At 38.5% G+C, this 18,033-nt stretch overlaps 1 protein-coding gene across 7 annotated transcripts in view; it reads left to right on the forward strand.

The window, feature by feature from the left end:
* The window catches only part of LOC146306486 (pleckstrin homology domain-containing family A member 5-like), a 331,268-nt gene that overhangs the window by 273,388 nt on the left and 39,847 nt on the right, over positions 1-18,033 (forward strand). For all 7 annotated transcript variants that reach the window (XM_084710716.1, XM_084710711.1, XM_084710713.1 and 4 more), the window contains 3 exons: positions 7,570-7,856; positions 9,411-9,649; positions 17,135-17,218. In XM_084710716.1, the coding sequence (XP_084566842.1) occupies positions 7,570-7,856; positions 9,411-9,649; positions 17,135-17,218 (610 nt within the window). The remainder of the gene's footprint in view (positions 1-7,569; positions 7,857-9,410; positions 9,650-17,134; positions 17,219-18,033) is intronic.

Raw genomic sequence — 18,033 nt, forward strand, 5'->3', positions numbered from 1 at the left:
CTGCATGTACATTATTTAATGTTTTGTCATGAAAAAGATACATTAGGTAACTGCTCTAGTATGATAAGATTGTCTGGTGTTAACTGCTGTTAGTTATTGGTTTGATTAGTGCTTTAATAATGTTTGCATTTATGACTGATGGTGGCTGATCAGTCTAATTATGCTCTAATTGTACTTTTGACGCAGTATGTAGTAAGTGGGTGCATTTTGTAGGTGTGTTTTTCAATTACTTTCCTTATTATATTGCATAGAGTATGCAGAAAGCTAAAATAGTGGAGATATGATCATGCTTATGCAATTTGATTAAAAGTCTGGCAGCTGCTTTTTGTACATCCTGAAGGCATGGAATCATGTTTCAGCCACGGCAAGTGAACGCAGTATTGCAATAATCCAGACATGAGATGATAAAAGCATGAATAACTCTTTCAGGATTCCTAAAAGCATTAAAAGATCTAAGTCTAGACATATTTCTCAAGTGGAAAAAACACAACTAAGTGAACTTTTTAACATGAGACTCATGAGAGAGTCTGATCTAAACTAACTCTAACGTTCTTAGCAGTGTGCACAACGTGTTGAGTTCAAGTGCCAAGAGCAAGCAGGGGAAAACAGTATTTCTGTTTAAAAAGAGAAACTTAGACTGTTCATTATGCAGAATTTATCAAGACAACTGGTGAAGAGAAAGGAGGTTTTAACTTTTTATTAAGTGGAGAACAGGGGAAAGAACCACAGTGTACGTGGGGATTTAAAAATTGTTAAAATATGAGACATCCTTGGAGCGCATTTGTCCAAGGTGCACACACTGTCTTCACACTGTCCCTGGTTTGTTTTTGGTTGGAGGCCTTTGTTGCATTTTATAAAACATTATGATAGATACTTTGAGTTTTTTTTTCATAGAAATCATGGTCCTTGTAGTCCATCCAATGCATATGTATATTGGAATGTATTGCACTGCACAGTATAGGATAACAACGTACTGTAGGGGAGAGTGGGGTCAGATGAGACAATTTTTTACATATCTTGATCTCTAGGCGAGGGAAAATAAGACAGAGGTGCAATTAAAGCATTTCATTATTTCTCCTATCAGTTGAAAATTTCAGAGTGCATCATAATCAATGACCTTGACAGTATGATTTTGAAAAGAAAAGCACTCCTTTGGTTCAACTGACCCCTAGGTTAGGGGTAAGTCAGTGAGCATAATTTTTTAAAAATCATTTGAAGTAATTTAATAATTAAATTTCCCTTTCCAAACAGGCTTTTTTCCCCTTAATGCCAAGTTAACACCAAAGCCTACCAAATAAAGTTTAAAGGAACATTACATCACATTTACACACTTTACTCACAACTCACACACCAAAGTTACATAGTGCAAGGTATATGGAGGTATACAGTGGGACTGACATTCACCCTATCATAAGTGAGTGTAGCATAAAACCAAAGCAGTTATTTTAAGGTGGAATAGTTACATATTTTTGCTTTAATATTAATATTTTCTAATGTTAGCTAATTATGTTAATGAAGGAAAAGGGGTGTTGTGCTTCACACCATCACAACCAGAAAAAAAAATGGGTACTTCTTGAATATATGGTCGTATGACAACGTGCACAGTTTCCTAGAAACAGGGGGAGGGACAACTTACTCACAGGCTCATCTTACCCGACTCTCCCCTATGTATTTTTAGAATGACTGAGAACCAATCTGTCAGAAAGCAAAGCTGTTTCTCTGACAGAGATTTTGGGACCAGCAGTCTGTGGAGTTTCTGTGCTTTTGCATCCAAATGAGTAATTAATAATTCCTAGAAATTAATTCATAATCTTGCTAACTCTGCTTTTCTCCTCTGCCAAATGTCCCTGCAAACTTGGAGAGCGTTCAGTCTGTTTCATTGTTTTGGTATCAGCAAGAAAATCTGTTTTTTAGAGTATGTAGCAAAAAGAAAGGCTCGGAAAGGAAAAAGAAAATCGATAAACTCCCCCGGAGCACAGAAGTGATGTATTTTGCAGTGTTGATGTCCCCTTCAAAGGCCTGAATAGGAGCAACGTTCCCCTGCGGCTGACTGGGTTAAGATATATTTTCCTCCCACATCAGTTCATTAACTTCTACTACAGTTACAAGCAGTGAACTTACTTAAGGTCAAGAACATTTTTGAAATATACAATGTAGATTGATGGGTTGTTGACATTGGTTTAGTCCTTTTGAGTAAAGTAACACTTTACCAGTATGTGAAATGAGAAAGGATAAGAAAGAATTTATCTTCTAATTGCATTTTAACCTTCATCTTAACTTTCTGTGAAAACATTTCCAGTCTATGGTGGATTAATTACAAAGGAAGCAATTTAGACTGACAGTTTACAATTAATTACAATTTATCATTTCAATAATTTTTCCAAAACAGACAGATGTGGAGTGGATGTGGTTCTGTATAACTGCACTGGGTGTCTGTGTATGGATGCTGTGTAAGCCCTTTACAGATATTGACTTGTGACTATGTGTCCATAAAATCTATTTGAATTTATATTGGTGCACATGTTCATATAAGTGTGTTTGTGTATTTTGGTCAGCATGCTGATGTCTGCACTGAGCCTCATGGTCACGGCCAGGTGACGGAATGAACACACTGTAAATGCTTGTATTGATGCAAATGTAAAAGTTGAGCTTTATACAGCTTTATACATGAGTTTCCTTGACACATCACACTTAAGATGTTTCTATCCCTTCTGCAGAGGTGGGAAGTAATGAGTCCAATTACTTTGTTTTTTTACTTAAGTAGTCCCATCATTTTAACACAAATATCTGTATTTTCTACTTTTTACAAGTTCAAAACAAGCTCAGTAGTTTCTTTTTAATGCATTTGAGGGGTATTATTGATTATGTTCATTTTGCATCATTGTGCACCGCCTTCCCAACATAAAGACTGATTTTTAATTTGGTGCATCCATCATTGCATATCATACATGACAGACATAACAAGTCAAAAACGACATAAAAAACATAATGAGATGTAAATGAGGAAAAAGGCGTGATAAGACAAAAAAGTAGTAACAAAACGAAGACAATGTAACGGGACAAAAAGTATGGAAAATATATAAGAAGACAAAAACAACACAAAATATGTAACGAGAAAAAAAGACAAAAGACAAAGATGAAAAACAAGACGGAAACGTAACAAGACAAAAAAGACATTAAATATGCAACAAGACAAAATCAATGAAAACGACATATATTATGGAACAAGATGAAAAACAAGAGGAAAACAACTTAACAAGATGAAAAAGACATAAAATACTAAACAAGACGAAATGACCTAAATTACATAACAAGACAAATACAATGACAACAACCTATAATATGTAACAAGACAAAAAATGACATAACAAGATGAAGAAGTCGTAACAAGATGAAAACAAAGTACAGATTTTTTTAAAAAAGGACAAAAACTACATAAAAGACAACAAACATAGATGGAGGTGTGCGAGTGCTGAGAAAAGGTGAGGTTCAGTTACCCTTTGCACAGAAACAGCTGGTAGAAATGTTCTTATTACATTTATATTTTGAGTACATTTCAGAGCCTGTACTTTTTTACTTTTACTTGAGTAAAGACGTTCAATCAGTACTTCCACTTTTACTTTTTTTTTTTTTTTTTTTACACAAGTATCTGTACTTCTGCGTGAGTAAAGACTGTGTGGACTTTTGTCACCTCTGGCCTTATGGGAATCTTACAATGACAGCATGAAGCTCGAGGCTGTGGAGACTGAGATTAATTGAATCATTATCACTGTCTGTATATGCTAACATGATGCTAACATTTTTAAACACTGGCCCCACGGACCACCAAGCTCTTAAATTTAGTGGCCAAAGAACATTGCCCAAATGTAAACTTCCTCTGTCCCTCCAGGAAGTTGTGATGTTGCGATCAAATTCAACCAGTCTCTGTGAATTCTGCACAACCTTGCAATTTTGTCTTTGACTTTTCTGCAAATGTGACAAATCACTGTACCTTCCAGAGAGTTCCACCAATCATAACAGTCCATGCACAAATGTCATATATGTGCATCTCAGTGAACCAAGTCAATGTTTTATTACTTATTATGTTTTTGTATTGTGTTTTTTTTTATTATTTTGTTGTGGATACTGAAAAGAACACAAGGTTTGTGTCTGTGCAGTTTAATATTTTATTCTTTTCACTGTGTTGTTTTGAGTGAGTTTCAGAAAGATTTTGCTTCTTTGTGGAATAACTGCCAGATGCACATTTTTATAATCCTGAGCCTGGTACACTTACTTAGGTTACTTAGAACAAGTGTGTTTTCATTCTCACAGGAACAAATCACCTTTGATTTTTAATGAATTATGCAAAAAAATATACTCTCCCCTGCAGTTTCATAGTAGAAAACACCAAAAACATTGCAACATGCATCACAATTTTTTTTAAAAACTGACATGAAATCAGGCATTTTTGAACCTAACAATCCCAAAAATAATCTGCTAAATCCTGGGGGGACTGATTTAGGAACAAAACAACACAAAAGAAGGCAATTTAAAGCATCTTAACACAGCCTTCCTTCACTGTGACTCTTGTGGTGTCCACTTTTCCCGTGAATTGTGATGTGGCGTTTCCTGAAGGCGTTATTTCCGATGAAAAATGAGCTAGACTTCTTGACTAGTTGAGGAAACTGGCGGCACACACTGCAGTACATTAGTCCTTTGCCGTTTTGTTTCTTCATAGTTTGCTTTTTGTTTATCTGGTTCTTCCGTAAGGATCGCTTCAGTCGCGAGTAGTGTTCGCTGTTTTTGTAGAATGTTGAACAAAAAGGTGCAAAGAAATCAGGATGTTAGTGAAACTCTAACACTGCGTTGGCGAAGGCTCTGGGAACTTCATGGCCACAACTAAATGTGATATTTGGTGGTGACAGAGTAACTCTTAATGGCCACCGCTAACCCCTAACCTTGCAGTATATTCAAGACTTAAAACCACAAGGATGAAACACTGGTGCAGCTGTAAAAATATGCCCCTCTGACTTCTTTTCTAATGGCCTAAAACATGCACAATCATGGCACAGTGCTTCAGTCCATGCCTGCTCGCCGTCTAGGGTATTAGCTCGTCTCTCTGCTGAATGAGGTCAAATGAGATGACTGTGATGGTCTACCCATGCAGGTGACAAATGGTGATAGGCAGCCAGAGTGACAACGACCATAATATATCTCGCCGTGGACTTCTAAGGTCAAAGCCACAGCCCCAGAGATTCAAGGCATCCATTTTATGATTAGCTGCTAATGGCTGTAATGATAACGACCTCCTCATTACTTCATGTTCCCAGGTCAAAGTGAAAGTGAAAGTGAAGTAGAGTTCTGTTAACAAAAGTAGTTTGATAATTAAAGCCAGTGAAGCACACCCTCCATGTCAAGACACACACATACAGATAATTATCTGGTTCCTATTCACTACACCCTTATTAAAAGCATTGATTCAGCGGCTGTGAGTGTAGGTGTTTATGTGGAATGTATGTGATGGAAGAGAAGCCTTTGGTATTTGTTCTTATTCAGTGTTCCTCAGTGTATTAGCTACATTTAACTGTGTGCTACATGTAACTGAGCGTGGCTTAAATGTCAAGCAAATCCCTAATCAAGCCCACAAATTGAATATCATCTGTTTTCTTTGTTATCTTGATTATCTTGACACAGACATGTTGTACGCTAAGCTCGTCTCCTGCTGCTGCAGAGGGAGGGAGGTCTGGCCACTGCAAGATTCATGAGTCACTGACTGGTTTGGAGAATGATTCATTCATTCATTCATTTATTCAGTTATTTGCACATTTATTAGTTTCTGCAAAGTTCAATTGATTCTTGCTGCCATTGTCCTGCATAACTAAAGACCACTCGATCCCATTTAATGTTCTGGCACTATTTTCATACCTGACTTGTCAGACATCACAGGAACGTGGTCTGGATTTGAAGGCTTTTACTGAATTTGTCATTATTTGTGTTATTTTATATTTTTGTAACCCAGGAGTTTCCTGACTGCAGTTCAAACAGATTATTCAACACTGCCCATGACTGCAAGGATACGCTTTTCAAAAAGTGTATAAAATGGATTAACAGTACTGTGGGATCAAAAACCTTCATGCATTTTATTTTATTTTATTTTATTTTCACTTCAGTTCCAGATTGTTTAGTAGAGTGATTTTACCACTTCTCCTTGTATTGCTGTATTTGGAGGGCCTCTCAGCACTTTCATTATGTTGTGTTACATTATGTTTCATTACACTACATTACGTTGTTACATTATGTTACACTACATTACATTATCTTACTTTACCTTACGTTATGTTACCTTATGTTACCTAATGTTATATTACCTTACCTTATGTTATGCTATTACATTACCTTATGTTACATTACATTACCTTATGCTTTAGCTTATGCAAGCTTACGTAACTTAAGGTTACATAATATAAGGTTGTGTAACGTAAGGGCATTGTTTTCACTTCAGTTCCAGACAGTTGAGTGATTTTACCGCTTCTAATTGTAATGCTCTATTTGGAGGGCCTCTCAATATCTACACCTTTTATGTGTGTCAGTGGGTTTCACAAATATTTAAACATTAAAAAGTATCAAATAGAGCCACTAACTTTTAAAGTACCTTTCAGTTATTTTTTTTTTTATTATTATTTCCTGAAATATAACAGTTTTGGACATTTAAGGTCTCTGTCCAGCAGTGATAATATTTATTATTGCTAACTTCACCACAGAGCCCTTCAGTGTCATAGTTTGAAATGTAGGGCTGCTGACCAAGCTGCTGTATGTACTGAGTTGGGAGTGAAAACTTGTTGTGAAAGGACAGGTTCTACTTTTTGTAAGTAAATCTTACTGCTCACATATTATAGGTGCATTGTTATTGGTTGTTGTACTCCTTCCCATGGTACCATGCTATGAAGTGACACCATTAAACTGTGACTCCACTGTGTCAGTCGGTAGGCTGAGCTGGTATCTTCCAAAGTTCTGGTCCTTTTAGTTTGAAATGTGTTGTTTGTTCTCCCCCAGACACTGTTTGCTTGCTGAGCCACAGTGGAATACAGAGATACAGTCACATGTGGGTTTGTTGCTAGAACAAAAAGGGGCATTTCACACTGCAGTTAGCCCCAAGCTTTCACACTGGCACAATCCTGGCACATTACAAAATGGCTTTACCCTGACTTTAGCCCAGGGCTTGCTGGCCTTGCTCTGGAGCAGGGTTAGCCCCAAGTTTGCGGGGTTATCCCCTGACAGTCCACTAAACCCATTGCTAAAAGGTGCCAGTGTGAAACAAAGCTAAAAGATCAAAGTAGTAATTTTGAAAAATTCTACTAACCAACAGCTAGCAGATGTGTGGTGTGAATTGTGTATCCCTGGGCTTACAATGGGTGTGAAAGGGGGCTAAGTTATCCCAGAGTTAACTCTTCTCCTGGAGCTATCCTTAGACCTGGTCTAAAGATCTACAAAACTAACCTTTGACCTCTCTGGTAGGGGTTAAAGAGCAGAGCCCTCACCTGTGATTAGCGAGTATTCATTCCTTGTCACTTTGCCTGTTTCCTCTCCCAGTATTACATCCTACCAGACCTTACCCAGGAACATGCCTAGCCACCGTGCTCAGATCGTGCCCCGCTACCCGGAGGGCTATCGCACGCTGCCCCGCAACAGCATGATGAGGCCTGACAGCATCTGCAGCGTGGCGGGCTCTGTGTATGACCGGGCCCTCCGTCCTGCCTCCACCACCACCGTCACCACAGCAGAGAAGAGACGCTCAATGAGGGACGACACCATGTGGCAGCTGTACGAGTGGCAGCAGAGGCAGGCCTTCTCCAGGCAAAGTCTGGCTCAGCCAACAGGTACAGATACCACAGACACATATAATACTAACTAACTACTAGTAAGAGCCATTACAAGCTTATATTTTTAAGTCATACTAGTTACTATATTACTACCTCATATACTACAACTTCTCTGAGCCAGGATTCAAACCCATCATCTACTTGCTGTGAGGCAAAATTGCTAACCACTGTGACTAGTCTGTACTTTTACTACTGCAGACTATACAACTACAGTCTATACTATTACTATTGCCTATAGTACTACAGTCTGCACTGTTACTGCCTGTACTTCCATTACAACCTCTACTTCAGTTATGGTAAAAGGCCATGGGTTTGAATTCCAGCTTGGAGCTGTTGGAGTACGCACTGTAGTGGTATCGGTATTACCTCTGTTATAGACTGCAGTAGTAGTAGTATAGACTGTTGTAGTATAGGTTGCTGTAGTAGTAGAAGTAAAGGCTGCAGTAGTGCAGACAAATCACAGTGGTCTGCACTCTCGCCTCACAGCAAGAAGGTTGTGTGTGTACAGGCTGTGGTAGTGTAGTATAGGCTGTAGTAATAGTATAGACTGTTGTAGAAATAGTAGGCTGCAGTAGTAGTAGTAGTATGGGCTGTCACAGTGGTTAGCACTCACAGCAAGAAGGTTGTGGGTTTGAATCTTGGCTTAGAGCAGTTATAGCATATGCAGTAATATCATGGACTTAAGCATGAGTGAAGTATATGCAATAGTAACAGTATAGTCTGCTGTAGCAGTAATATAGGTTGTAGTAGTAGTAGTACAGGCTGCAGTAGTAGAGATTAATTAAAGGGATTAGCACTCTTACCTCCTACACAGCAAGAAGGTTGGGGGTTTGAGTAGGAGTAAAATCAGTATAGGCTTCAGCAATGGCAGTAATATACACTGCAGTAGTGGTAGTATAGACTGCAGTAGCAGTAGTAGTAGTAGTTTTAGTAGTAGTATAGAAAATAGTACACTGCTGTAGTATAAACTAGTCAGGGGTTTGCATCTCACAGTAAGAAAGATCATGGGTTTGATATTGTTTTAGTAATTGAGGCAATTGCTGTATCTTGATAACTAACCAAAGAAAACGTTCTAGAAAACAGATTCTCATAACTTCGTATCAACAAATTGCATCTCTCTATTCTCCATCCTGAGATGTTCCATTCTATGTCTGTAAAGAATGTTTAACCTTTCTAAAAGCTATGCAACAGTCCCAAGGTTCCATAACCAATGCACTCAAATTAGGGTCTAATTTTAAATTCTTACGTATTAACAAAAAAATACATTTTCCTAATGTGGTACAGGTTCTTTTGTACAATTATCTTTCATATGTTTCTAATATTGTGTTTGTTTAGTACACATAGATTTTGCCAGATGACTGCCACTATCATTATTTGTATTCGTATTGGTATCTTACAGAAAGTATTGTTGGCGTGCTTTTATGATGGAGCTAAATGCTCCATCATAACATAATATCTCTACTTTGGAATGTAAGTGCAATTTCATGACTGTCACAGAAAATGAAGCAGAGGCAATGAAAGCTTGTGACTCCATGTTGTTGTTGCTTTCAGCTGTGAGTCATTACGGCACCCTCCCCAGCACAAAGACCATGGGCAACATCTCGGAGCACACCGTGGCGCACTCCATCCCCACCTCGCCGTCTCACGGCTCCCTGGCTCTCTACAGCACTTTCTCCCCTCCTCGCCAGCAGGTGGCTCACAACCCCAACAGCCCCCACTCGGAGGTGTCGTCGCCCGTCTTCAGAGGGGACGTGACGCTGGATCATCGGCATAAGGCACACCTTGCCAAGGTAGAGAGTGTGACACTAGTGTTTGGCTCAAATGTTAATAATAAAATAATAACATTCTTCTTCTATATGACATGTTTCACACAGAATAGCAACCCAATGCTTCACAGAAGATGAAAATATACACAAAAGCCAGAAATGATTTTGAAGAGCTAAAAAAAAGATACAATAATCAGTAAATGGGAAAAAAATGAGCTAATACTTTTTCCAGGAAAAAAGAAAGTATGAAAAGTGTTTTATCTTTAAAAGTTAGTGAAATTCTTATTCTCAAATCTACAGGGAGGATGTTACAGACTCTGGGGGCAAATTAACTAAATGCAGCCTCATTGTAAGCTTTCAGCAGCAGAGCACAGTGATCTGTTTGACACAAACTGTGAGGAGGTCGCTCATACAGAGTGAGAAATGCAAACTTTGTGAAGAGCCATAAAATCGATTCTGTACTTAACAGGCAGCAAATGGAGAGATTTTAGTATGGGGGTGATGTGTTCACTCAGTTTAGTGTCCTTGTTTAACTGGAGGAAATCTCTAGCCACTGAGCAACTCATTTCTCAAATGCAGGTTGTGGACAGTGAGTTGTGTGTCATCTGTGTAGACTGAAATGACAGCATTACTGACAGAAAAGAATGGGACCCGAGACATAACCTTGGTGCACACCACGAGAGGTAGTTACATGAGTATTTTTGGACTGGAAAGATGCATTTTAACATTTTCTATTTTTACTAACATTTAGTCTCACCCTAAACTGAATTTGTAGCATTTGCATCATATACCATCATTGTATGTCCTCCTAAAATCCAATACACAACCACTGAAAGAAAGAAAGAAAGAAAGAAAGAAAGAAAGAAAGAAAGAAAGAAAGAAAGGAGAGACAGAAAGAAAAACTGGGTAACACTTTATATTAAGATTCTTTACTTATGTTTTAAGCATTAGGTAGTAGGTAATGTGGCCCTTAAAAGATGCATATTAACATTAATATGTCTTAACCTACTATGTCACTGTAACCATCCTTAACTAATCTTTTGTTGCTCTTTACAGACTTTATTATGTGATTATTAGTAGTTAATGATGCACTTACTAAGAGTTAACTAAGTATTTTGGAGATACTGGATCTAAAATGTGAACAGTCCTTATTAAGGTTAATTAATCTCTATTAATCTCTAATCTAATACTATTTGGGTAGTTTTCGAAAAAGATCATAGTTTGGGTTAAAATAAGTATGTAAGTCCTGCAAGGTTACATACACAAGTTATGTTACATATGTGACATTAGTTAAGCATGTTACGTAAGTTAACTTTTGTACTTAAGTTAAAATAAGACAAAGCTAGACTACTTATCCATTGTAGAAACACAAAAAAGCAAGGAATGAGGACCAAGTCAACAAATGTGAGCAAGTCAACATAATCAGGCAGGCAAAACACTCTGCAGCGATCTGCAGCTAAGTAAAGGATGGATCAAAACCATGGCGTGGGCGTGCCAGGCCAAGTGGTTCAATTAACTGGTTATACTACATCACTTGACTTCCTCCTTTGCTTCCATCATACAGGGCAATAAAGATAAACATTATGGGTCATAATAAGCTGCTGGCACAGATGGTCAGTTTTCTGGTGAAGGCAGCCTGTCATCAATTTAGCATGTCTTGTTCTCATAAAGAATTCTGACTCAGGACGGAAAGCAAGCACACTTCTTGAGATAAAGTGTCCCTTTAAATATCACTTCATCCAGCCAATCAGAAAACAGCTGGAAATCATACTGTCTCTTTGCAGTTCATCTTTCATGTTTCCATCCAGAGTAGGGAAATTAGACAAAGAGCAGCTCTTTCCTTCTGAAAAACTCACTTATATGCTTGGCATCCCATCTGCCATCAACTAAGGAGGTCCTTGTCAGATGTGGAAACAGTCCTGGATCTCAAGAGTCCACAGATGTTCCTTCTGACTTCCCCACGAGAGTCTCCAGAGACAGTCGGGCAGGATATAGAGTTGAGTTTGCAGTCAGTGGATGAGTCTCACTTCAGTGGATGAGTCCAATCCTCCTGTCACAAGTCCAAAGCCCTGGTCCAATCCCCCGTCCCCAAGCTGTGAGCCACAGTGACACCTTAGATCAAGTTTGTCACACCAGACGGCTCACGTTAATACACCAGGCAATGCACGTTCTGCTTTGTATTCACAGTCAGGGACAGGAGGAAAGAACACCTTCAGAGCGGGAAACAATGACTCAAAGTGAAGTGTAATAATGTTGAATCTATAAAAGCTGAAAGGATGTATCTTCTTTGCTCTGTGAAGTGAATTTTGGTTCTGCAGAGTAACATTTTTGTCAAGGGAACAGGTCAGAGAACATATTCAATTATTGAGCCCTAAAATAAAAAAAAATTGACGAAAATGGGAGATTATTGATCTTCTCATTTCTCAGTGATCTCATTTCATTAACCATAGAGAATTGTGATGATAACGAAGCTGAAAATTCCTGAAAAAATACTTGTACTACAGGGCCATAGTAACCCATAAGAGAAACCAAATTCAGCCCAAATTCAGACAGCAAACGCAAATTTATTTAAGCATATGAATATTTGGAAGAATAATGCAATTAGGTGAAAATGCAGGAGCAGATTGAAGGGCCATGTCAGTTCATATTGTGCTTTTGTGGTGCGTATTAAAGGCTTACATTTTTGGGAAATCCTGCAGAATGAGAGTCAACTCTTCATCATGGAACTGGGACGGCACAATAGGTCAGTTTTTTATATTTACAGTGTCATGTGTGGACTGTGGATTGACGGGAACGGCATGAGATGGGAGACATTCCTCCTGGACTGTGATGGGACAGGAATTCTTTTGTACTGGTGTCATAGGGTTGGGATAGGACAGGAGTATGTTTGTCAGAGTGGGATGGGACAAGAGTAAAAAAAAAAGTGTTTTTAAAGAGGTGGATGGATGGATGGATGGATGGATGGATGGATGGATGGATGGATGGATGGATGGATGGATGTGTCATGCTGCGTTGTGTTGCATAGTGTTACGTCATGTTGCGTCACATTACATTACAGGAGTATAAGAAAGTATCAATACACTTGAGTACCGTGATGTTTTGTGATACTATAATGATTCTCAAAAATGCTTTATCCTGATAGTGTAATACATGCAAAGATTTGTGGCAGTGGTTCATTTTGTATCATTATATGTATTGTCAAATTTCTGCCAAAACACAACTGTGTTGCATGATGTTACATTACGTCACATGACTTCCATCACCTTGATTGACCAATAGACTTACTTTAACCCCATGAGCTTCTCTTAAACATGCTCTAGTAGCTTTTGGTGCCTAAACCTAACCAAACTGTATCACCATGTGGATGTGGAAAATTCCCCGATGAAGAAAATGTCTCTGCTCCGTCTGTTCACCTCAAAAACTCTGTACCTGCTCCACATCCTGCACAGCGAGGTGTTTCCTCAGAGCTGACAGTGCAGCGGAGAGGCTGCTCTCCACTGCTGGAGACAAAACCTTAATAACATCACAGCGGAGCCCTCCGTCCCAGGCAGGAGGACGTATGATGCTTTCAAACTGATGAATTCATTCTTTAATGCAGTTAACTTTTTTAAAAAATAGAAAGGCTGCAGACCATTTAATTAGCAGTTGTTTCATATTGTATCTTAGGGAAACTGGAGCAAGAAACTGAAAATGATGTCCTCTTTTCTATTAATTCCATTAAGAACAGATTCTGAATCAAATTGGGGAAAAAAGACCTTGAAATGTAACGTGTGCATCACGTTTAGGGCTGAACAACTTAAGACAAATATTTAATTGGAATAATTTTGACTGAAAATTTAGATGCATCAGTAATAGTTTTAGCGTGTAATCATAGCCTTCTGAATCGTACCAAGAGATTTTTACCCCTATGACTTACGCCACATATAGTTGTGGTCAAGTTCACATATACTTGTAAAGAGCATATACAGTAAATCATGGCAGTTTTGAGTTTCCAGTGATTCCTGTAACTCTAAATTTTCTATGATGGAACATGTGTTTGTCACAAAAAAACAGTCATGCATTTTGGTTTTTAATAAATTGATTACAGGTCTCCTGAAAATATGACAAAATCTGCTCAAAAATATACATACAGTAATGCTAATATTTGGTTAAATGTCCTTTGGTCATTTTCACCTCAATTAGGTGATTTTGGTTGCCATCCACAAGCTTCTGGTTGTATCTTTGACCACTCCTCTTGACAGAATTGGTGTGGTTCAACTAAATTTGTTTGCTTTCTGACTTGTCTCTTCAGCACAGTCTACAGGTTCTCGGTGGGGTCTAAGTCAGGACTTTGGGAAGGCCAGTCTAAAACCTTAGTTCTAGCCTGATTTAGTCATTTCTTTACCACTTTTGATGTGTGTTTGGGGTCATTGTCTTGTTGCAAGACCCAACTGTGTCCAAGACCCAACCTTCTGGCTGCTGATTTTAGTTTTTCCTGAAGAATTTGGAGATAATCCTCCTCCTTCACTATTTCATTTACTTTCTCTAAAGCTCCAGCACCACCATGCTTGACGGTAGGTTTGGTGTTCTTGGGGTAAAAGGCCTCACCTTCTCTCCTCCAAACATATTATCATTGTGGCCAAATAGCTCAATTTTACTTCATCTGACCAGCAGTAAACTTAAGTCGAGGCTTGAGGTGCTGTTTCTGGAGCGAAGACTTCCTTCTTGCTCAGCAGCCTCTCAGCCCAGTGATGTTAAACACACCTGACTGTTCCAGCAGCTTCTAATTCATTGCAGACCTGCTTTTTGGTGATTCCTGGTTGACCTATAAAAGAAGCAAAATGCGTGATTGTTTTTTGTGACAAAGACACATGTGTTTCAATCATTCCATCATAGAAAATTAAGACTTCATTGGAAACTCAAAAGTGCCCTGATATACATGCTCTTTACAAGTGTGTGTGTAAACTTTTGACTACATCTATAACTTCTGTAACAAATTAAGGTCTGGTATGCCTGTGTCTGATCCTCTGTATTAGTCTTATATGTCATTGTGGGAGTCATTGACAGTTGTCCTGCTCTGTCCTGTAGGTATGAGGACGTGTTGGCCCTGGAGCAGCTCCAGCTTTTAATCCAGTTTTGTTGTACCGTAAAAATTGAATACAAGGTTGAATGGCTTTAAGAGAGATGTTTATTTAACTTTTGTCTTTTTTTAGTTTAGTAACGTTCTGCCTCAATACAATAAATTCATTTTAGCCCACTGTAGCGACTGAATTTAATTACATCAGCATTAATTGAGTTCAGTCATTGTTCCATGTTTGCTAACAAAGAAAGCAGATGTTGGCAAATAGATAGCAGGATGAAGCTATGACTCAATGTTTTCTATTGTTACCTTCTCATTTTAATAATGTTCCTCTTTTGCTGCAGTTATGTTCCTCTTGGTTACATCAGTGAACGAATTGAGTTAAAGGGCATTACAGATGCTTCAGCTTATATTAGCTAATTAATCTCAAATCATGTATAATTTACATTACTGCCAGTCATTTTGTACCATTATGCATGCTGTTCATTCTTTGCTTGGCTTTTTCTCAAATGTACTCGTTTGTTGTGCGATGGTTTGCTTCACATAATGTGTATGTGTGCGCACTCAGTTTTGGTTTAATGAGGATCCTGGCAGCAGCGTCTCCTGTCAGTTGTAGAGGTTAAATCAGGTTCTTAAAAAGCCTGTGGAGAGTGCATTGAGATGGGTGTAAACAAAACTGGGGAAACACTTCTCACAGAGAAACTGAGTGAACCTGGCATTGTTCTTGTAGCACCAAATGGGCCACTTTAGTGTCGTTCTGAATTTGAGCTCAGTATCAAAGATTGAGCTCAGTTTTTTCCTTATTTAACTGCAGAAATGTTGAGCCGTCCAGTCACTGGAGATTTCTGAAATTCAATTTGCAGGTTTTTATGAATGTGAACATGAGCTGTGTTATCTGCATAGCAATGGAAACAGTTGTGGATGATCAGAGGCTAATAGCAACAATAATAATTGGATAATTGATTATTATTGACTATCAGTTTGAGTAATTTCTCTATTCTCTGATGTCAGCTTCTTAAATGTGAATATTTCCTGTTTTTTTACTCCTCTCTGACAGTAAACTAAATATTTTTGGGTTGTGAGTAAAACAAGACATTAGAGGATGTAATCTGAGGCTTTCAGAAACACTGACATTTTTCACCATTATTGATATTTTAAAATAAAAAACTGTTAACTAATCGACTATGAAAATAATCATTGGCTGCAGCCCTAATTGATACTTTAAGAACTGATTTTAGAAACTTGATTAGTGATTAGAGTGTGTGAAATGGGATTCAAATTTTTCTGGGTGGTTTAAAACACATTTCCGTGGTGTTATTGCTTTACAGTCTTTAAAGCTATAATGTGTATGATGTCTAAAAGCACTAGCACCATTTCAGATATTTTGTTGAGTTGTGGCAAAACCCACAAAAATCTGTTATTTATTAAAGGCAATGTGTCTTTCCTACTAGCTGCTAGCTGCTATAACTTCAAGTAAAATACATAAAAGTCAGAGATATCAGAGCGAGGAAGGAGCATGACTACTGTAACATTAATAAAACTTCAATGCATTATCTCATCCATGAACATGAGTTCTCCCTGAGACATGTCAAAATGATTTTCATCTGCAGGTTGTTTAAATGTGAAGATAACAACTCCCATGGTCCCACACTTCTTCACATCCTCAGCAAAATACATATTGTGTGTTTAAAGTAATGGAAAAATGGTTCAAGGTGTTTTCTGAGAGAAATTAATAGGTAGTTGTAATAGTTAAAGTTATTAGATAAATGGGAACATTCAGCATCAAACAAAACATTTTGTATTTTTGTAACAGCCACTTTTCTGTCCAATACATACACTCATTAATAGTTATATAATATCCAGGCATCATTGTTTTAAGGTTGTCTGGCCCAGTTTTGTGAGCGTGATATCTCAAGAACACCTTGACAGAATTTCAATTTGGTATTTTGGTAAGTCCACTTGGACACAAAGATCACATTATTAGAATTTAGAGGACAAAATAAAACATGTTTTTGGCCATAATAAATTTCTAATAGGATAAAACAATGACATTTTATATCCAGAAAGTCAAAGGTCGACTTGACGGTGACATCATCACGTTCTGCAGCTCTTTATCTGTTCTCTGCATACTTGACAATCCTCTTGATTTTCCCAGGAGACTTTTCACCCCCCCTTTCAATATCACAACCTTTTTCTGACACTGTTCAACATGTATAATCCCTACACAAATCCAAAAGTCTGCTGTTTTCCCTGGACAATACTAAAGCAGACTTCCTGAGAAGAATTCCCATTTCTTAAAGAAAGTTTTAGCAGACAGAGGCATGCATTTTGTAAAATCATCATAGATCTGACAAAAAGGTCGGGAGCAAGTGCTTGAAGTCTAAAATGAATTGAATTGAAGTGAGTTAAGATCACCCAGTCTGAAATGTGACAATCTCTCTCCCCCACAGTACGGCTACCCACTTGACCGACGATCCATCGCACCCGCCGTCCCTCCTCAGACCATCACCCCACAGTCCCTGCAAGGCAAGACGGTGAGTGTTAACAGTGCGTCCCCCTGCTCTCAGTAAACTCTTAAGAGTGTGATGTCACACACTCACTGACACACAACTCACGTCTATCTCTGTGCTGTTTTGTTCCCAGCAGCTTATTATTGCTGTTGTTTCAACTTGTCTCAGCGGGACCAATGTAATTATTGACAGTGCCATTGTCTTTTAATGGCAGCACACACAAACACACAACGCAGCAGCACGGGTGAAATTTTCTTTCCACTCAAATTGAAGCGATGGCAATCAGGAGTGAGGGCTGATATATCTGTTTGAAACAAGACGTGAATAATGTTGAGTGCTTCGGCAGTTTGATGAGAAAAATTTGCCCAGTAATTTTCCACACAGCGTTTTGCAGCGCACCGTTTGGTCACGGTGGCTGTGTTCCTTATTCCACTGTGTCACAAGTGATGATATGCCGAGCATGTGTGGGTGTGGGTGAGACCTGACTGTGTCTGCAGGCACGTGCTCATGTGCCAGTTCCAGTTGATTGAATTGAATCACTCAGTTGGTCCTTAGCCTCATCTGGCAGTTCTTATAACTGACAATAACACTGAAACTAGATGGTGGTAACACAAAGATGTTCGGCCCAGATGGCTGACATGTAATAAATCAAGCAGCTCACAGACATCGGCCAGCAGCAAAGTCAGGAAGTCAATAAAGGCCTGCCACATTTTCAGGAACATTTCCTCCACAGTTGACATATTATATAGAATTTTCTGCGGCTGCAGTACATTTCCTCCCTCACTTAACCTCATGTCAAATGTAGGAACCTTTTCATATTTGAAGGATTGTAACAGAAG

The sequence above is a fragment of the Lutjanus erythropterus genome, chromosome 22 (assembly GCF_056507025.1).
Source record: "Lutjanus erythropterus isolate fLutEry1 chromosome 22, fLutEry1.hap2, whole genome shotgun sequence".
NCBI lineage: Eukaryota > Metazoa > Chordata > Actinopteri > Lutjaniformes > Lutjanidae > Lutjanus > Lutjanus erythropterus.